This window comes from Agelaius tricolor, unplaced genomic scaffold (assembly GCF_023055355.1).
Source record: "Agelaius tricolor isolate 1412-34295 unplaced genomic scaffold, bAgeTri1.0.p SCAF_1, whole genome shotgun sequence".
NCBI lineage: Eukaryota > Metazoa > Chordata > Aves > Passeriformes > Icteridae > Agelaius > Agelaius tricolor.
In genome coordinates, this window is record NW_027269261.1 from 90088819 (window position 1) to 90110832 (window position 22014).

Sequence of the window (22014 nt, forward strand, 5' to 3'; positions counted from 1 at the left end):
TGGGTTTGTCCATCTCACCAAGGAACACATGTTCAGAGACTAGCCCAGCCATTATTTTCTCCAGAGTCAACATAAACAGTAAGGCTGAATCAATTTCTAGTGGTTTCTTCTCTCTAGTGTGTAAGAGTACTTAAGGGTAAATAATCTTTAAATTATTTCAGACCTCTGTGCTAGTGCTTGTTTTGATTCACTTGAAACTTATACAAGTCCAAAATGAAGGGACATCTCATTTATTTGTTGATATTCATTCATACTCAATGAATATATGAATGAAAAGGTAATCCTATGTGTCCTGCCAGCACAAAGAAGTCTTGTCAGTGCATTCAGCACTGGTACCCAAAGCATAAGAGTGTGCCAGAGCACAGTGCATCATCTTGCTGATCCATTTGACACAATGAATCTCCAAGAGATCTGAAGAGGCTTAGGCTAGCTTGTGCAGAAGGAAAAAAATAAAAAGAAAAAAAAAGAAAGAGAGAAAGAAAGAAAAAGATGTACCAGAAAACCTTGTATGCTAACAGAAGGCAAGCAAGCTGATGCCAGAGGCAGTGAAGAATATTCTGCAGAACAGTTAATCCCCATAAAAAGATTAGACCTCACCATGCTGCCAAGGCCTGTGTCTAGCTGGATTATCAGCTGCATGCGTTGGCTACAAGGGACAGCTTTAACTTGCAACACCTGACTTCCTCAAAATACTCTTTGTTTTGCTTTCATTAATTGGCTTGCTTTCTTCAGCCTCCTGGTTTTTTCTCTTCCTTTGAATCTTTTGACATTTTGTACCCTCTCCCTTCTTCTCGACTCACAGCCATTGAGTGCTCTTTTGTGTGGCAAGTAATCCATGTAGACATTTCATAAAAAGAACCCTAGCACTCACTCCTTTTGTATTACATCCATGAAAATTTGCATTATAGAGAATATAATTCATTTTGGCATAAGGAACAAAAAGTTTAAATGAAGCTTCAAATTGTAATTGGTTTTATTGCTACTCTTTCAGGGCTTGGAAGCACAAATATACCTAAACATTCAATTGTTAGGAGTTCACAAATTACACTTTTAATTTTGTTGTCTTAAACACAGCTGTGATTTGTCTCCTTTTCTTGTCATGCACCAAAGTTCTGGGCATTTCCAATGGCCAATTTGAAAGACACCATAGATAAAGGGAACTACTGCTCAGGCTGATGTGAGGGAAATGGTTAAAGCATGTACTTTCCAATAGCCATTGACTATGATTTTTCAATAGTAAATGTGTCTATGATTTTTCAATAGTAAATGTGTCTGACCTGCACTGATACTTGACCAAGCACAGACTAAACAGTGAGGAAGTGCCTGATGATTAGTTTTGCTCACTAAAAACCAAATAATCTTGCATTTTTTTATAGTATGTGTTTATGAAAATATAATAGTCAGTTCAAAGATGAAGACTGTATGGAACTTTATATTACTTACCATATACTTGGCTTCCTAAAGCCTTCTCCAGACCTACACTTTATACTGATATCCAGAGTTTTACTTTCACAAGCTCTATCACTAACTTGTCTTGCCTATACTAGGATTTACATGAAGTCACCAGTTCCATCCTCAGGGGCAAAAAATAAAAAACACTTTTTCTGTGCAACACAAATTATGTTAAATTCACTCTCTGCAGGACATATAGCACTGGGTGAAACTGAAACAGGCAGACAGACTACTCACATCACACTGTTCACCTAGTATGAGCCCTTTCATAATGAAGTAACACACAAATGTGAACAGAAAAAAAGTCAAGAGTTACAGACAACAATCAAATGGACTTCTCTATCTGGAACCCTATCCAAGCCTTATTCTGACAGGAAACCATAATCACTAAATCCTTTCTTAGTTCAAAAACTTTCCAGATTTCACCCTATCATTTGCTAAGAGATAGAAAACACATCTTGCTTTCACCACTGCTAATGGCATCTTGGTACCCTATTTTTTTTCACCCACTGCTTTTCAGATATTGCTCTGGACAGGCAAATTTCAGAACCATAGAAGCTGTATGCCCCCATGCAAGACAAGAATTTGGCCTGCAGCCACTTGGATTATATTAGATCATCCTGTTTTCCAGAAAAAAACCAGTTCCTTTTAGGACAAAAGTGCTGCTGCATTTCAAAGCTTTTCACCTTGGTTTCTTCAAGTTGTCTTTGGAGATTTTTGGGATCCACTGCAATTGGCTCTGATAGTTGTTTATTCACAGCTATTTCAGAGGCCTGGAGACCTGACAAAAGTCCAGATGAGGCATCTTCATAATGCTGGTATTTATCCACCAGGTCTTTAAGGTTATTTCCAAGGATGCTACACTAAAAGAGTAAAAAAGGAACAAGCAAATATGCAGGCATTAACTGCATGCTGCATTTCATACCAATCTCAAAGTTATACATTCATTCCTGTTGTACTGCATTATTTTTTCCTGCCATCATTTCACTAACTGATTTCTGAACTAAGACATGACAGCTGGACAGGCTATGCAGGTCTTTCTAGTTTGTGTTCCTAAAGGATGATTTAGGATTAAACCAGTGATGCAGGTGCACAACTGGAATCTTATTTGCTGTAATAGAATAGGAAAAACTTCAGGAATAATGTTTGATTCAGCAATATAAAGATTCTTTATCAGAACTCTGGTAGCAAAAATGTAGAAAGCAAGTGGAAAATAGAAATGTAGAAAGCCACCAGAAGCTAGAATTTTTTTTAAAATCAGGAGAGATATGTATGCTCATTAAAATACAGACAGTGGAGTACTGTTTTCATAACTACCTTACCTGCACAGTGAATCCAAAGTGATATGGCTTGGTATTGGGCATATGCTTTGTTTTATTCACTTAAAAATGTCATCTGAACAAGATCCTATTAATCCTATATGTTAGCATGCCCCAAAATTTACAGCAAATTGTCACATAAAAAAGTCAGTGAAGCTCTTTCAGACTTTCTGGAGATGGTTTCACAAGCAAAATCTGATTGTATGAAGTCATAATATTTATGAACAGTTACATTAAATATTTATATTCTGAACCTTCCAGAGACTGTATTTTAATATTCACAAATGGTACTTGGTCTCCATCTGGTGGGCAGACATAGAACATGCTTATTTAGATAACCAGTTAACCAAGAACTGGCTTCAGGATTCCTTCAACATACAAGCCTATAAAATCATGTCTCACACATGTGCAAATACATTTATATAAAATTAAAGCAATCTAAGAATTTATTAAAAGCAAGAAACGTTTACAAAAGGCAAAAAAGATTACTACCAATTCATTTACAGCTTGGAAAATCTCACTAATTGTGGACAATCTCACTTTTTAGAATTCTGTCCTTAAAGACACAAAAGGTCTACTTTGTTCTGCATATTTATTGTCAAATATTAAAAGCATGTCTCTTATAACCCTGCTAAATGTATATATGGAAAAGATAGAATTTGGAAAATTGACAAATAAAGCTGCAGGGATTTTTATGTGCATAAAAATTAGCTCTCTGAAAATTTTGCTATGAAATCTTTACATTCATACTCAAAGCAATTCAATAAACCAACTGGAGAAATCTAATATGTCAATAGATTTGTCAGTTTAGCTGCTCTATTCATACCATTTAAGCAGGAAAGGGAAAATGAGCTTCTGTAAATGAGCAGCTGTCTTGACAAACCAAGAAAACAAGTTTTACACTACTTTTTTAACCATGTAATCAAATACATGCCTTTATAAAATTTACATTTGTGAGCATGAAAACCTTAAAGAGATAAAAATTTCCAGATAAACATGGCCACTGTTGTAGACCAACACTGTACCCAGTGGACATAGAAGCTCTAAAGAGTTTGAACCCATGATCTTAGAAAAATATGAAATAGCACAAGTCAAAGGCTACTGACAGCAACTCTCTCTTCAATGGTTCAATTAATAATTATCTCAAAAGTTTACAGTTCTGGGATATTATCAATATTGAACAACACTTGGCTTTTTTAAAACAGCTGGAAATTGGCATGTGAGTCTAACTGGTGGTGTTTTTCTAGTTCTATCAGGCAGATTCCATATGTGAACCTGGCACAGAGAGCTAGATTATCTTCCCTGTACATGGAGGATTTTGTACTGCTAATTACTCATTAGTTAGACACTAATCTGATATTGTTAAGGATAAAATGTTTACTTGGCAGAGCAGTGGAAAATAATTACTGTCCTTAAATCACTAAGTTCTTTCATGCTAGTGCTGACAACAAAGGTCACATCAGGACAAATTATTTCAGGATACAAATTAAAATTGAAACTTTACATGCTATATTTAGTATAGTCTCTCTCTTTTTACACTCATTTTATTAGTAGGGAACCAAGTAAATAAGCAGCTGTGGGAAATATTGCAAGTAACATAAAGTAATATTATCCATTTGAAAGTATTACAATTTCTTTCCATCCCAAAACATTACTCAAGGCATTCTGAGCTGCCACAGCCTCAGAGGCTGTTTAAGCCTGGAAAGAAGAATGAAGAACTCTGGTCTCATTTCTTCCTTATAACACAAAGTAGAAAGTATCATTCATTCAGACCTTTAATTGTCTGACACTTAACTAAAGTAGATCTGGAAAAGAATCTTGTTCTGTTATCTAACTTCAAGAAACAAAGAATTTACAACTTCTCACAGTGTTTGTTTCATCAACTACCTCCTGCCTACACAAACTGCTAAATCAATTACAGCAGTCATTCCTATTCAGCATAAATAGAGCTTACCTTAGTATAGAGAGATTTGAAGCGATCTGAAGCTCTATCCAGTTTGTTCTGCACTTCAGCATACGTAGCTGAAGTATCAATGCCATCTTTGTCAACCTTCACACCATCTCTTTTGCTACATGACCTCGCAGCATCCAAAACTCTTTGTCCAGAAATTGTGATATAGCGTAAATCACCTTTGTGAGATATAACATCTTCTGAGAAACTCTTCTGCCTCTTCAGTTTGACCATAATACCACTGAAGTCAGAAGCCCCTGCCTCCAAATTGTCAAGTTCTTGTTCTGCCTGCTGCAGCCACGTTTCAAATTCACTATAGTCTGCATCAAATTTCTCCAATTCTTCCCTCAGAGAATGGGTCAATTTCATTTTTCGTTCTGATTCAGCCAAAGCAGTCTCATACTGAGCCTTCAGCTCTTTCATGTTCCTTTGCATCTTGTCCTTTTCTTCAGGGGTAAGGTAATGCCCTTGCTTCTCAAGCAGTGCTTGAGCAGACTGAGTTGCTACTATGATAGCCTGCTGCTGTGAAATAATTTTCTCATGTTGAGCCTACAAATAAAATAATAAATTACCACCAGCACCCTCTCACATGGTTCCTTAGTAAAGGACATGTAAAACAAAGACCATCAAAATGATAAAAGGCTTTTCTAATGTTAATATTGTTTATTATAAACCCTACATTTTGTCAGTAATTTCAGTGAAAGTGTGACTCTTAGTCACCATATTTCTGTGCAGTTAAAAAAAATTTACAAAATACTCAATGGTAATTTTTTTCCATATGGCCATGACCATATGGAAATGTTCAAGTATCATTGCAACTCAACAATACCTAGATGCATATATCACACAAATATTTTCCCCTGAAATTCCAAAACACAACTTTGTAGAGCAAAACTAGACTTTGTCAATCTCTTTAATGTTTTTCCTAACAAAATTAATTTGCTGATTGCTTAGCATTTATGGTAGTGTACTTAATGAAATCAAAATTTTCCTAATTCTTTGTCTCAAAATGGGATTTAACAAATAAAACATTCAAAGGTAAGGCACTTTCCAAATCAAAACTCTCCATGTCCCATTACTTATATTGTAGCTACCATTACAGACAAGCAGACCTAAAGGAGTAAAAGCATCAAACACAGTACAGATACTTTCTTGTTACACTCAGGGAACAAAAATTATTACTTGGGTTTTGAAATTGCATTTTTTCAAAATCAAGAGCCATGATTCTTATCAAATATAGTTAGTTATAAAACAGGTCCAGCTGACATAAAAAATCAAGACACAATCTGTGCTTTCAAATTTTTCAATACTATAGAAATATTTAAGTCCAGGAACTAGTATTATATTCCAAATGAAAAGCATATTTCAAATAGATTCTTTCAAAAAATTCTTCACTCTTTAACGTCTCCCATGAAAAATAGCTATGTAAAATAAACAGGATGCTTTTCTTCCATGACTACAGTGGCCAATTACTTTGTAGGCACTAGGTGCAGAAATTAACTGTCAAAAAAATAAAGTAAAAATATCATGTATACAAAACCCAATAATAACCCTATTTTCTCAGGTTGCTTTTGGGGTTTTTTAATAAAAAAGAAAATCCAAAATACTATCAGCTACAAGCATAATAATCTTCTTTAAGGTGGCAATCAACTCACACCTAAAGGTTCTTGGTTTCTCAGCTGTAAGTCAGCAAACAAAACTAAAGTCTTATTATTTTAAATGCTTCCAACTTACCAGGAAAATATATTTTTAAAATGCTGCACTGTAATTTTATGTAACTGACTCTTCTGAAGCCTTGAAACACTGCTTTGCCCATGTGTTAAAGTTGTAGGAAATGAAAACTATAATTTCAGTAAACTATTATTTGCATCAATTTGCAATCTGTAGTCACAAGGAATTAAAAGGGGATGAATCATCTAGGTATCACAAAGATTTTTTAAAAAGTCACATAAATAGTATGAATTTATATTGCTACTTTCTGCATTTTGTTTGCCGGCACCAATTTTCTCACTACAAAAAATAATAGACTCACCACAAAGATTCTTTACATTTACCTTGCAGAATGTGTCCTTTCTCTTATTTTGTAGGAAACAACTACAGTAGCAGCAAAAAAGTGACAAATGTGCAATACATTCTAACTACTGAAATCCCTAGCACTGTGTATTATTATCTTCCTAGTACTTGCTCCAAAGCCTATGACAGACAGGATGAGATTGAGTTCACTTGTGTTGAATAAGGAGTGATACATCTAAATGTATGTCACAATATGTATGTCACAAATGTATGTCACAATACCTTGACTTTCTGATACTGCTGGTTCAGATTATCATCTATGCTTTTCACAAGTCCATCCACCTGAGTTTCAATGTCTTGCTGCATTTCCAGCAGATTCCCATTGACATCATCCTCCTCTCCTTCCAAAACTTTCACATCTCCTTCTTCAAAGTGTGTTCCATTCTGTTCTATCACTTGCTTAAATTTCCGGCCATGCTCTGCTTCTTTATCCACATTTGATAACCAATCCAAAAGGTTTTCTATGGTATTTTTACTTTCTTCCAGCTGTTCAATGGCTGCAACCTGAGTTGAAATTTAAGAGTTTCAATATAGAAATCTTCTTTAAAGATCACAAAATATCAAATAATTATACCAATAAACCATTTACAATACATTAACATCAAAGAAAATGTTTGATTGATATAAAGGTTGCTGTTTATTTTATAAGAGAATAAACCAACAGTTCATTAGTTACCCAAATGAAATATGACATGAACCTCTCCACAATTTATCAATATCTATTGGGTTTGCTTGGCCAGGTTTTGGAATCAGGGGGGCTGCAGGGGTGGCTTCTCTGAGAAGCTGCCAGAAGCTTCCTTCATGTCCAACAGACCCAAAGCCAACTAGCTCCAGCATGGACCCACCACTTGCTGATGCCAAGCCCATCAGCAGTGGTGATAGCAACTCTGGGATCACATAGTAATAGAGTAAAAAAAAAACGTGAAAAACATCAGCCTGAAGAGAGGGGTGAGAATATGTGAGAGGAACAGCCCTGCAGACCCCAAGGTCAGTGCAGAAGGAGGGGCAGGAGGTGCTCCAGGTGCCAGAGCTGAGATTCCCCTGCAGCCCCTGGTGCAGCCCATGGTGAAGCAGCTGTGCCCCTGCAGCCCATGGAGGGCCACCTGCAGCCCATGGGGATCCAGGGGATGCAGAGATCCACCTGCAGCCCCAGGAAGACCCCACTCCAGAGCACATGGATGACCAAAGGAAGCTGTGACCCTGTGGGAAGCCCACACTCGAGCAGGCTTGTGGCACAACTTGTGACCCCATGGGGTCATTCCACACCACATACTGGAACAGTGTGCCTGAAGGACTGCACCCCATGGAAGGGACCCCACTGGAGCCCTTGGGAAGGACTCATGTTGGAGAAGTTCATAAAGGACTGACTCCTGTGTCAGGACCCCACTCCTGTGTCCAGGACCCCACACTGTGGACCCCACACTGGAGCACAGAAGAGTGTGAGGAGTTCTCTCCTTGAGGAGGAAGGAATGGCAGAGACAATGTGTGATGAACTGACCACAACCCACTTTCCCCATCCCCCTGGTGGAATGAGGTAGGAATGAGGGAGAGAACTGCAGAGCTGAGCTCAGGAACAAGGCAGAGGTGGAGGGAAGGTATCTTTAAGATTTAGTTTTTATTTCTCATTATCCTGTTCTGATTTGATTGGTAATAAAATAATTTCCCCAAGTCAAGCCTGTTCTGCCTGTGACAGCAGCTGTGAGTGATGTCTCCCTGCCCTTATCTCAACCCACAAGCCTTTCATTAAATTTTCTCTCCCTGTTCAGGTGAGGAAGGAAGTGATGGAATGGCTTTTTGGCATCCAGACAAGGTCAACCCACCAAACAGTAAGTTTCACAACTAATATCATAAGACATGAAATAGGTTTGAATAAAGGTATGAAAGGGTTGCCTAAAAACCTTTTCTGTTTCCTGCTTAATTGCTGTTGTCATAGCTTTATCCAGTTCTTTTTTGGACTCTTCTGCCTTCTGGCTAAGAAGCAAACATTTTGTCTTAGCTTCATTTAGTTTCTGTTCCAGAATAGTCTTGTCTTCTTGGGACAACTTTTCTCCATTCTCTTTCAAGAAGGCTTCAGTATTTTTCACAATCTCTGCCAGTGTCTGGGCACTTGTTCTCATGTCTTTTTGGATCTCCTTTTGATAAAAAAAAGAAAGGAAATAGGAGTAAATAAATTATTCATAAGATCTTTCCAATTAACTTTATTAAACTATCTCTCTTCTAGGTGTAAGCACCACACTGGTTCCTGCCTAGCTGCACGATACATTAATAAATTGCAGACAATTATTAAAATCAAAGGCAAACATCTGACAATGTTGTTGCGGCTCAATCTAACTTTTTTTTTTAATTGCAAATCTGTTTGCTTACAGTCCTATTCAGACTGAGCCCACTTTTTTCCCTTTAACAGTTTAATATTGTGTTTCCACATATGCAGAACATATATTTATTTTATTAGAAATCAAGGCTCAAGTAAATCTGCTACACTGCAGTTAGTAAAATGAGTCTCCTGACAAACTCTGGTCCATAACTATCCTAATGGAAAGCTGCTGAAAATAAAGCTGCTGTCTGAATAGAAGTCAGAAAACTGTAATCATCTTTCCTGGGTGAAAGTTTTCCCGTATTTCTTGGGTTTGTTCAGGCCAGAGATGGCATACAATTTTTTTTTCTTCTACTGTAATCAATCATAATATTTCAGTCTCTCAAAATTGTTTACTTCCATTGAATTTCACAGAGGACAGATCTTTAGTTTTAATTCACCCAAAGCAGTTTTCCTGGTCTGCCTTCCAATTATCTGAGAGGAGCTTTATTTGTAATGATTACACTGTTGAATACATTCTCCCAGGTACTAAAACAATGACATTTTTCACCTTCTTGTGCAGTGTATCAATCTTGGAGATGCAAGACAGAACATTTGATCCTCATTCTTGACCACAGATTTTGCAGCAATTTTAGAATACAGCAGCTAAAACTGTAGCTCATTTTAATACTTCAGTCCTTTAACTATCATAAACTCAATTTCTATCAGGACAGAGTAAAAGCTAAGAGATGACTGGATACAGCTGAAGAGCAAGGAAAGCAAGCCTGTTCAAAGGGGTTTGCTACATGAGGACACCAAAGAGATTGCAAGAAACATTAATATGAACCAGAATTCAAAACAAAGCAAGAGTGAAGCAATGAAAAGCCTCAGGCAAGAGAAAACATTGCAGAAAAAATTTTCAAAGTGCTGTGAACAGGAATAAACACTTCCTGATGCTCACTAAATTATTTTAGCATAATAAACATGTGTGATTTTATCACATTCAACAAGAACAATCTTAAGCTAATATATTAACAAAATTCACACCTGCTTCAAGAGTGCTTCTTGAAATGTGTAGCACATACTCCCTATTCTAGTGTCTCCTCATTTGGAAGTTTCTCTTCTCCCACTGGCACACACTGGGGTGTATTCACAAGCAGCAGTTTAAATGCATGCCACTAAGCCTTTACTTTTGGTAGGTCAAATGAATCTATTTTATTCTCCTCTCACATGACAAGCCTTGTTACTCAACAAAAGAGTCGAGTCACTCTCCTCTGCACTCAGCCCTCTTTAACTTCTCTGTTAGACTAGGACTGTGCCTACCTCCTGTTTGGTCTGGTATTGTTCCAGCTCAGCCTTGCTGTCTCCAATACCAAGGGACTGTCGCTGCCCAATGAGTCGATTTTCAGTCTGTGTAAGCAAATCACAGATCTCCTGCAGTTTCTCCTTGCACTCCTGCTGCTGTTCAGCCACGTCCTATATTAGAGCCAAGTACAATTGAACAATAAGAAAAAAATCCTCACTTCAGGAACCAACACTCTAATAGATATTAGAAATCTTTGAACATCAATTTTGCAAAGCAATTATTTTTCAAGTATGCTGTAAACATGATAGCAGTGGTACAAAGAGCAAGATGAACATACAGAAGTTATGGATAAACTTCAAATATGTTTTAAGTAAAAGAGACCATGTTTGATGGAATTGCCCAATAGAAGTCTGGCCATGCACATATGGGAAGGATGAAATCTCCAAACAGCAGGAGTGAAAATCCAGTCTCTTAACCACTTGAAACCTGTGATAAACACTATTAATTCTGAAAAAAAGGACATCAAAACAGAGGTTAGTTGTGAATGTGAGTTAGCTCTTTTTGGTATGCATAACATGTTACCTGAATAGAAACTGTGAACTTTTTAAGCAGTAGAGAAGAACAAAACATGCAAGCTCATTATTGTTACAAAGTCCTAGAAAACTTATCTGTGCCTTTCCTATACTCAATTTTATGCTTCTTTCACAAAATATAGTAGAAATAAATGTTCTTGGAATGGCAAAATAATACAAAGTCTTCAGAATATTAAAGCTCTTTTATTTACACATAAACCAGGGGCTGAGGTGGTGATTCTGAGTCCTACCAGTGCTTCTATGAAAGAAGAGGAGGTGCTGTTAACCTGCAACATCTTATCAGCCTCTTTTGACTCTACAAAGGCTGCTTGCACTTGCTGAAGAAGTAACTGGCCCAACTTGACTCACAGGTTTCCCAGTGCCCACACCTAGAACTGCAAGTACCTTGGCTGATTCACTCATATATTTGTCCCTCTAACCCATCTCAGTCAAAACAATCCATGCTACACGGATTTTAACAAATCTCGTTCTTGGACTAGAAAATCTAGAGAAAAGATCACATAAGCAGATGACCTGGCAAATTCAAGAGAAAGAAAATGTTCAGCAAGACCAAAGTGTTATGGAATGGTGCAATAGCAAATTCAGTGATCAATATAGCTCAGATCAATTACTGATAGAGCTGCTGAAGAAACAACACTTGTGAGAAACCTCAAGTAAATTTCTCTCATTGCTAGAAAGAGCAGACCTGTGTCTGTTCTCAATTTAATATGCTGTTTCTGTGAGTATAACAAAGAAAGACAAAAATGATAATTCACCAAATTTCATCAATATCATTTTTGTAGAGCTACAAATGTATCTGTAGTAAAAAGGGAAAAGATAGAAATACACTCAATATTGCATGCTGGTATAAAAATTCCTCATCCATAGACAGAAACATTCAGCACACATTTACACAGAAAGGCAAACCTTCTGATCACCCAGCTCTTGCACTGCCTGTAACTGAGTCTCTAAACCTTCCACTTGAGAAGTTACTGCTTCCTGTGCTTCCTGAAAAGATTTCTGGGTGGTATTTAAGAGCCTCAGTAGCTGTTTGCTCTGATTAGGAGAAAGATCTTCAGCATGTTCAGAAATGAAGAACTGAACATCAAAAGCAGTTGTCTCCAGTTGCATTTTTTTACAGCTGAGCTCTGCAGCACTGTTCTGTAAATGAAGTGAAGGGAATTACTAGCAAGAAAAATTGAGTACAAATAAACCACAAGTATGTCTACCATCTCTTCTTAGCCCTTATCCCAAAATGCTTTTGGTATACAATTTAGCCATGGAAAATCAAAACTCAGAATCATACTGCCACATTCAGGTATGACATTAGAACTTCCACATGGTTTGCCTCAGGACAGCTTGTGCCCAATGAATAAAATACGTGATCTTGTACATCTCTATTTCTTTGGCCTCTCATAGATTTTTGAAAACTGACTGACCTTCAACTCTAAAAGATTTATGGCAGGTTAGATGTAACATTTCTAGGTGACATCTGGTCTGAAGATCCAGAAATTTTAAACTATATACTTGAAATCATTCCTATTCTTAACTCCACAGCAGGAATGTCACCATTTCTAGCAATGTGGCAAATTCTACCAGCAGCTACATACTGTGGAGCCCCTATGACCATACCATTTCTCTGGAACTCTATTTAAGCACATTAAAACAACTAAAATAGATTTTATTATTAATACATATAGAAGTATATGAACTTTACTAAAAATTTTATCTGCTTTGTTTGCCATTACTCATTTTATGGAGTGTGTAATGAAGAAACCTTTTTATCTTTTCCCATCTTGTGTTCTCACACAGAATTGATTTGGAAGACAATTAAACTTCAGTTAAATTCTGAACCCAATGCATAAAAATTCAATTTTAATCACTGAAATACTTGTATTATATATTAGATTTCTAAAAGGCTCAGATCTATTGCAACAAATGTAAGTAGAACCAATAGCATTCTCAGTAATCCTAACTCTATGAAACTTTATTTGCAAGTGAAAAAGCAAATCAACAAGATTTTACTACTGGATTATCTAATTGTTGTCTTCTTAAGTAATTACTTCTAGTCCTCTCTTTAGGCCATAGAGGTTATTGAGAAGGAATAAAAAACCTAGTTAATAATTAATAATAAGGAGCTATATTGAAACATCAACACCTGCCATAAAGAGAACTTACTTTAAGTAGCTGTAAACTTTTCTTCATCTCTTCTATATCATTAGTATTCACTGTGAAGTCATTCATGATTTTATTTTTCTCTGTGATCCAGTCTGAAAATCTCTGCAGTTGGTTAAAAAGTTGCTGGTGTAATCCTGCAAGCTTAGACTAGAAAGGGAATTTGTATATTTATTTATGCTCCTGTAGTATACTCACATTTTCTACCATATTAAATTGAATCATACATGTATCTTTATACTAGGATAAAATAAAGAAAATCCAAATTCCTTTATTTTAGCCCAATTGCCTTGAAGAAAATCAAGGTAAAAACATACACTGCTCAAAACATACCATTTCCAAGTCAACAGCGCAGACTATTTGTTTTGCTCGTTTTGAAGATCTATCACAGACCTCCAAAAATGCTTCCTGCAAAGAGTCATAGCTTATCTTTAGCTCTTTAAGCTTCTCTTCTGGAATATCCCTGTTAGAAGACTTTAAGAATTCTTCTGCCAGCTTCATGTCCTTTTTTAGGATAACTGCAAAGGTAGCCAGTCCTGATTCAAATGACTACAAAGAGAACACATCAAAAATGCTTTAAGCTACTAAACTAAAAATGTTTAAATCTGAATTGCTTTAATTACATTTTGAATCTCCCTTTTTAAACCTAAGGGCTATATTTAGCACCCATCACTGAAGTACAAGCATAAAGAACACTTTACTTACCTCTAGCTCTTCCAGTTCAGCTTTTAGTATTTCCAGGCTGTTACTAATAGGCTGCTGTTTATCTAGGTGGTTTTTCATATCTTGAAGCACTGCCAAATGTTCTTGCATTTTCTCTGTTAACTTTAAACATTGCTGTACTCCATCAAACTGAAAATGAGTTTTAAAAATAAGATTTTCCCAACTGACTTGAAAATAAGTAATAAAATTCCTTGGGTTTATTATGATTTATTTTAAATTTATAATCTAATTTTTCAACCATTTTTCCAGTTCAATTGTTCTCTCCACCACTTGGAAAGATCCATGCAATTCCACTAACACAGGACACTGAACACATTCTTGTTACTTACCATGCTAGTGGGGGTGTCTCCTATGACTGTTTCTTCTGTTTTCAAAGCAGGCTCAGTAAAGCCTTTGGACAGGCTTTGTGTCTTCCCATGCTCTTGGTCACTTTCCCAAGTAGTGGTTCTGTTATCTGTCAATGCTTTCTCTTCATCAATTTCTGATCCAAGCTCTGATTGTTCTGTTGAGGAAAGAGAATAAAGCCCATCTCCTTTGCCTTTACCCTCATGCTCTGTGGCAGTACCAGCAACCTGTGAGCTCCTAAGCAAACCATTTATCAGCTCCTCTAACTTGCTTGTACTTTCATCTCCAAGTGAGTTTTGAAAAATTTCCAGAAGTTCATTGGTAGCAAGCTTGGGAACAGGAGCTTTCATGTCTGTTTCACTCCACCTTTCATCTGAATCAGCTGTCTTTTGCTTGCAGGATTCATGCTTCAGAATATCATGAAGAAGATCAGGACTTCTGCAATCAGGCCAAAGCAGTGAAGGAGCATCATTGTCCTTGGGCTCTGCACACAGTGTGGTGACCATTAATGCAGTTCTAACAGCATTGCTTATTTGCTTCAGATTTGACCCACTAGACATTTCACTCTCAAGCTGAGTGCTTCCAACCATTTTAAGTAAATTTTGCATTAAAGTTCTGGTATCAGAGTAACTCAGGGGTTCACCTTCCTGCTTGCAGTAAACCTGTCCCATTTTCAATTTCCTTTGTAATATACTCTGTAAGTCTTCCATTAGTGTGTCAGACACATCTGCTGATTGTGAAATACCTTCCTTTACTTGAAAATCTTTGCAGGGTACCATTTCTTTTTGCAATGACTCCATGGACATTTGTTTTTTGAAACCATTTCCAAGGGAGGAAGTGTCACTGACCATGACATTTCCTCCCTTTGTGTTTTTCAGCATCTCATGTTTGTTCTGGGCACCGTAATTCAACTTAGTCCCCATGCTACTCAGAATTGCAGAAGAAACATCAGTGGTATGGGTATGTCTCCCAGTAGGTTGCACTTCACTTCCATCTCCTAACTCTTTGGCATCCTCAATACTTCCTAAAGCATCTGGTTTTGTGGGGGAAATTTCACTATAACTGCTGCTTTTGTTTTCTGGAATGTCTTTCAGAACATTGTCGGTATTTTGACAGTTAAGCCTCTCTGTTTCTTTAGTTATGCTAATCTCCTTTGGTTTCACTGTATCAGGTGGAGGAAAAGAGTAAGTGTTACATTCACTTGAATGCATTTCTTCCATATTTAGCAGAAAATCCTTTTCATTTTGTATACCTTTTCCCCCTCTTTCCATGTCCTCAAAAAAGAATTCAATTTCACTGTGTTCTGAATGGCCACCTTCTTTTATGAATGTTGTATGTTGTTTTAAAGGAGGAGAAATGTTATCACCTCTCTTAAATTCATCTGATCTTGCCCCTTGAATGTCAAGAAAACCTTGATCAACATTTACTTTTTCTTTACTTGCAGCAGGAGTTTCTCTAGCAGCTTTAATTACTGTTGCATCAAATATTTCCCCAAGATTTTCCATCTGAATGGGACTATTACTTAGTCCCATGACATCACATTCCTCCATAATATTTACTGTATTTTTATTTTCTGTAAGAATTTCAAAACCTCTTTCTATTTGACTATGCTTCCAACTGGTGTCTGGATGTGTTGGGTCCCTAAGTGAACTATTATCACTCACATAAGGAGTATCTGTAAGGAATTTATTGTCCATTTGGGATGAGCTTTCCTTTAGCTGGTCCATATGATTTAATACTTTTTCCTCTGCAAGCAGTGCCTCTCTCTGTCTTTGTCCATGATTTGAATCTAACATTGGCATGGTATTATTGTCTTCATTCATGCTATCAGTAAAGCATTCTGAGAGAAGCAAATTTGTCCAGGTACCTTGGTCATCATCAGCTTGCTGTAGGTAGGCTGTCACACTAATGTCAGATTTCACAGTACCATCAAGAAGCTGAGAACTTGGAACCCTAAACTGTGTTTCATTATTCTCCTCACCCTTTGTGGACACCCATTTAGTGTCAAAGGTATTTTCAGACTGAATAGGCTCAGCAGTATCTTGTGGCATGTGTTCACTTTTGACACAAGTCCCATATTCATCTTCTGTTTCCTGCTGTCTGGCTTCTTCACTGGTACATGAAAGACCAACATATCTTTCTTCAGAAATATTTGACATTGATTCACATATTACTGGGGATAGTTTTCCATTTTCATGGTTAGACTGGAATTGCAAAGTATATCCTGTCTTGTGGCCTAAAGAACAGCAGTAGTCATCGATATTCTGATTGTTTTCATTGCTCCTTTCTACATCTTCTACTGACATTAACAGCTGGTCACATTTACTTATACATTGATGATGTGAATCAAAAATATCCATTTCATCTTCACTGTCAGAATCAGTGTCAGAGTCATCATAACTATCATAATCCTCCTCATAATCTTCCCCCTCCTGTGTACCTTCAGATTCCTCCTCACACAGGTCACCTTTTGCTTTCATTTCAACTTCTTCATTCCTGTCTTGTACATCTGCTTCATACATATTCTGTAAATAGCTCATGCCTCCTTCCTTTGTTCCTTCACTCTCAACAGTAACTGATAACTCATGCTCCTTCTCTCCAAAACTCCCTTTTGTCCTTTCCCTTCCCTCAAGGGTTTTCTCCATAGTTTTGGCACTTGCAGAAGCTTTAGTTATGCTCTCAGGCTGCCCTTTCACATTCACATAAACATTCTCTCCAGCATTAGCTGCAAGTTCTTGAAAAGAGCTGGTCTCTTCTTTCAGGGTTATTCGACCACCTCTCTCCTCCAGAAAACCAAATGGAACTGATCTTCCAGCCAATTCTGGCTCTGGTATATCATCATCCCTCACCTGCAAGGTGTGAAACCCCTCATCACCTTGAGAAGTGTCAGAGGAATCATCATCATCATCAATTTGTGGAGTATCATAGACATCACTGTCATCATCATCACCTTGAGGTGTTTCATAGGCATCATCATCATCACCATCATCCAACTGAGAGCTGTCCTCTTCAGAGGCCACCTCACCACATCCTTGCTGCAAGCAGCTACTCTCAAGCTGTGGGATGCCATCATCCTCCTCTATTGATGAGTCAGAGCTACTGTCACACGGCAGTAACCTGTGGAATATAAGATCACTTTCTTCTTCTGTCAGCCGTTGTGCTCTGCTGTTACTGTCCCCCAGAGGTGGTCCATCGTGTGTGACAGTATCACCACCCAATGAAAGCCTATGCTGCATGTCTATGCTGTCCTCTAGACACAGTTTATTCTGAAAATCAGCACAATCCTCCAGGGATGGCCTTCCATGGATATAAAGACAGTCCTGTAGAGATGGACCTGCATACTCCTGAAGAAGTTGTGCACCATATCTGTTGTCTTCAAACTTTGGCGTGACACCACATTGACTAATCAATTCTTCTGGAAGTCTATATTCAGTGTCTGCAGTGATGGATGGATCAAGACTTCTCTGAAAATTATCTTTCTTGCTGTTATCCAGTACCATTCTGCTACTGTCAGCTTGAAATATGGGAGGCCCATAGTCTCTGCACCTTTCCAGCTCCCTCCATGTTTCCTTATCTGACAAATCATTCATGCTCGAGGAATTTTGTAATGTTTTATCATTCGTGTTTTCATTATCCAGACTGCCTCCCACACAAATCTCTTCTTTTGCTGTTTGTGATAAAAGTTTTGTATTTGAGTCATTTGGAGGATATCCTTCAATGTTTCCTGAATTTGTCTGCTGATTGTTATGCTTACAGATTTCTGTCCACTCAGAAACCTCCAAAAAATCCCTGAGTTCATTTCTCTTCATGGAATTTTGAGTGCTGCTCACTACATTTCTGAGTTCTGCAGGGGTAGTTAACTGCATCTCCTGTGTATATTCTGATTGCTCAGTACCAAGAATATTGCAAACATCTGGCCTGCAGACATGGGGATATTCTTGTGAAGATATGTAATTCCCAAAATCATCACATTGATTACATATCCTGTTATTACCAGAGTTCTCAGCACCTGAAAGATCACCCTGAACACTGTTTGCTGACTTTAGGTGAATTCCTTTTGAACTTACATATTTGTTACTAAACTCTATTTCTGACACACCAGCATTGTACCCAGCACTATCACCGTCCAGCAACATACTGATGATTTCTTCCAGTTGTCCATCATATAATAAAAGTCTCTGTCCAGTGTTTGCATCCATATAACTATTTACCATCAGGTAAGACATGAATAATTTCTTAGCTTCATCTAGATTATGACATACAGAGTCTTCTGTGCCAGAAACTTCATGTTCTCCCTCAGAGCCATGAAATACAGATGGCAGAAATTCATAAGTTGATAACCACTTTGCAGCATTTTTACCAAGGGACTTTAATTCTTCTACATTGGGCATTTTATCTGGTAAAGTCACATTGGTCAAAACAGATACAGTATTACTGTCTATAATCCCTGATTCTGCAGCCTTGTCAAGACTGATTATTTCACAAGTTTCTGCAATGTAAAGTGCAGCTATTTTCTTTCTATCATTCAGTATTTTGAATGCCAATTCATTTGTAATCATATCTTGGTGCAAAGAAGTTGATACAGGGAATATTTCACCAGTGTGAGGCCAAATTAGTCCCACAAAGCCTCTCTGAGCTTCTAAGACCAGCAGAGCACTGGTAGCTGATATTAAGTTGCATTGCACAGCTTCATCAACAGTCAAGCGTTGTCCTGAATTTTGGCAAAGGATTCCACCAGTCTGAACCTGACGTGTGAGGATCCCACAAGCAGTGTCCTGATCTATCATCCCTTGTCTCATGGCCTCTTCCACAGTCATTCGTTTCCCTGAGTCGGGGTCAATGATACCTCCAGACATTAACTGAGCACCCAGTAGCCTGAACATTGTTTCCCTGTCAATCAGCCCTTCATGGGCTGCCCTCAAAATAGTTACCTTCCTTCCACATTTCAACACAATTCTCCCTTTTTCTTGTGGTTTCACAGACAGGAGTCTTAACCCTGTTGCTTCATGTACTATGCTTCTATGAACCATCTGTTCAAGGGAAATTTTCTCAGCACAGTTGGGATCTATGAGATCTTTACATGTATCTTGTCTTTCTAGGAGTTTGGAATATAATGTTGGAGAAATGAGATTTCTCTGGAAAGCATTCTGCAAAGACAGCTTTTCTCCAGTAGATGGCAAAATCAAATAACCGCTTGAAAGCTCATTCTCAAGAATTTTAACAGCCAGATGTTCTGAAATCAGACCTTGTTCTAAAGATGAAACAACTGGAATATTTGCTAATGATGATTCTGAGATAAGCTTCTTTGCGTTACTTAATTCTTGCAGCTGCAACAGAATCTGCTCATCAATTAAGGCATGGGCTTTAGCTTCTTCCAAACCATAACACACTCCTAATTCTGGAGAAATTATTCCAGAAAGAATCAGCTGATTCTCAAGCAATCTAATTCCAGTGTCATAGTCAAGAAAACCTCTTAAAATAGACTGAAAGACTGAAAGGACTTCTCCAGTTGTTTGGTCAATGACACCAGCAATGACTTTATTCACCTAAAAGGGAATATAAAAGAAAAATTATCATCCTTTTTGGATCATATGTTTAAAATATTCTTTTGATTTTGAATGTATGATAAGCATAAAAACATATACTTACCAGGCCTGGAGGAATGTTGTGAATGTTAGCAGCTCAAATGCACAAGTGATCTATGTCAGTCATTCAACAGCACACGATGTGATAAAAGATTTAAAACCAACATGCATCTGTGAATTGAAAACCTATGCTTTGCATACATAAATAGGGTTAGTGAAAGACAATAGAAGAAATGATTGCAGAGAGGGCAAATAGAACATATACCTGAAAGGCACATTTTCATGCTAAAAATGTCTGTGAAAGGTTAGAATATTTGGAAACAGTATGTGATTCAACACAACCATGCTATTCATGTTTACAGCATACAGCATTTCTGTATATACACTCAACCATATGGAATCAGATACTCCAGCACCAAATATTGCATTTAGTTCACATGGAAAGCATGAAGTCAGTTTGGCAACATTATTTGAACTCATTACACAGACTCTGCCTCTATATGTATATGAGAATACTCACTCTATATTTAAGACTAATATCCATTAGCAAATATACTCATAGTGTCTCAGAGAAAATTGTATTATGTTCTCCCATTTTCATACCCAGAAAAAATTTAGGAAAACCTGAAAGCAGATCATTTCTAGGATATTTCTGAGTAATATATGGGAGAGATTAACATGTTATTTTATGGTGTCATTATTGCAGCAGAAACGCAGACTTATCTAGCAGTCAAAGAATGGCTTTTAAGAGAAGAGTTAAGAGATGAATGATTTCCTTATCTTTCTTCATGCAAGGCACACATTATTAAGACTCTTCCAAAGAAGTTTGATGAATAGAATGCTCATGTGCACAGGTAAGGTCACATACAGTATTTCATAGCAAATACACAAAACCTTCAGTCAATTAAATATCTAGTCCTTCCACACACTGTTAATTGCAGCTTCTTCTTTTGCTGATCATGTGTCATTTGAAAACCATGCAAGAAATCTCAAGAGGAACTGAAATCTAAGTTTGAATCTTGTTACCTTTTCTTCCATCTTTTCATCACCCAGATGTGCTTCCTGCAGCTGCTTTAAAGCTTCATTGGATAACAAGCTGTAGCTTTCCTGGAGAGATCTAACTTGCTTTTCCATTTCATGTCTCTCTTCATCTGTCATTCTATCATGGAAAAAAAAATGGAAGGAGGAGATCTCTGGGTAATTTGTAACTTGCTGGGAGTGATCTGCCTACCATTACTTAAAAATGGGGAACAGAAATTAGTACAAGTAGTCTGGTAAAAATACAGCCTAATTACAAAGATGTTCAAGAAAGCTACAATCTCATTGCAGTTATTCAGGAAAAGAAGCATTTAACTTTTGCATGGGCCTTTGTCTACTGGTTACCAGTCAAGACAGGTAACATAACCATCAAGGAGTCATGAGATATCTCAGCAATTTAGTAACTTAAATCTGTTTTCAGACACAAATGAAAAAAATCTTGTGATAGGTAGTTCAAGTACTCATTTACTACAAATTCGTTAATTATTTTGATTTCAAATGAAATTTTAAATATCTAATATTTTTAAGATGACCAGAGGTATACAAACCAAGTCAAATTCTTGAAATCAACAAAATTGCATCAAGCTTCACCAAATGAGAAGATAAAAAACTCCCAAACTGTACACGACATGCAATTAGATCTATAAGGATATGATTTCTTTTTAAGCAAACAGTATGTATTTATTCAATTCATTTTACACTATTTGAAAAATAAAAAATGGCATACTTGTCACTGTGCTTAGCTAAAAATGACTGAGTTGTCTGCAGAGCTTCAGCTATTTGTTCTTTCTTGGTTGACATTTCATGAAGGGAAATCTGAAAAATAAATAACCTGTGTTCAAGACTTAATAATGTATATAAATAAACAAAACAAACAAACAAACCCTTATTTGTATCTGGGACTAATCTCAATAATAAAAGAGCTTGATTTTTAAAAAAATACTGGCTATCAGTAGAGCAGTATTATTTATCGGAATTGCATCATTTACATATGAGTAAGTCATTGTGATATGCCTTTTGATTAAGCAAGCTGTTTTTAGAAAACTAGTGGGCAAAACAAATAGAATATTTCAAAATGTTATTTGATGGAAAATTAACCAATCATTTAAAATCACTTATTGTAATTGGCACACTTTACAGTAGCTTTATAAAGGTTGTGTACAATAGTCATGTTCAAGAAGT

General features: G+C 37.0%; 2 protein-coding genes across 24 annotated transcripts in view; both read right to left on the minus strand.

Annotated features, from left to right (window-relative positions):
- LOC139597438 (dystonin-like) overlaps nt 1-22014 on the minus strand; it is a 291384-nt gene that overhangs the window by 90634 nt on the left and 178736 nt on the right. For all 23 annotated transcript variants that reach the window (XM_071442832.1, XM_071442802.1, XM_071442793.1 and 20 more), the window contains 7 exons: nt 21560-21648; nt 20821-20953; nt 10412-10564; nt 8694-8927; nt 7018-7299; nt 4726-5271; nt 2139-2315 (listed from right to left, as the gene is read on the minus strand). In XM_071442832.1, the coding sequence (XP_071298933.1) occupies nt 2139-2315; nt 4726-5271; nt 7018-7299; nt 8694-8927; nt 10412-10564; nt 20821-20953; nt 21560-21648 (1614 nt within the window). The remainder of the gene's footprint in view (nt 1-2138; nt 2316-4725; nt 5272-7017; nt 7300-8693; nt 8928-10411; nt 10565-20820; nt 20954-21559; nt 21649-22014) is intronic.
- Nucleotides 13105-20338, minus strand: LOC139600176 (dystonin-like). Its single transcript, XM_071448154.1, has 5 exons — nt 20315-20338; nt 14194-19755; nt 13847-13993; nt 13475-13690; nt 13105-13291 (listed from the first exon to the last, which is right to left on the minus strand). Exons 1-5 carry the CDS (start codon nt 20336-20338, stop codon nt 13118-13120), a joined length of 6123 nt encoding a protein of 2040 aa, XP_071304255.1. The 3' UTR covers nt 13105-13117.

Bases quoted from the DNA above. Each gene is read 5' to 3' on its own strand.
- LOC139600176 (XM_071448154.1), bottom strand. From the start codon at position 20,338: ATGGATATTAGTCTTAAATATAGA. The intron at 13,994-14,193 runs GTAAGTAACAAG...ACTCATTTTCAG, and splicing joins GAGACACCCCCACTAGCATG to TTTGATGGAGTACAGCAATG. The intron at 13,292-13,474 runs GTATGTTTTGAG...TTCCCTTTCTAG, and splicing joins GCGCTGTTGACTTGGAAATG to TCTAAGCTTGCAGGATTACA.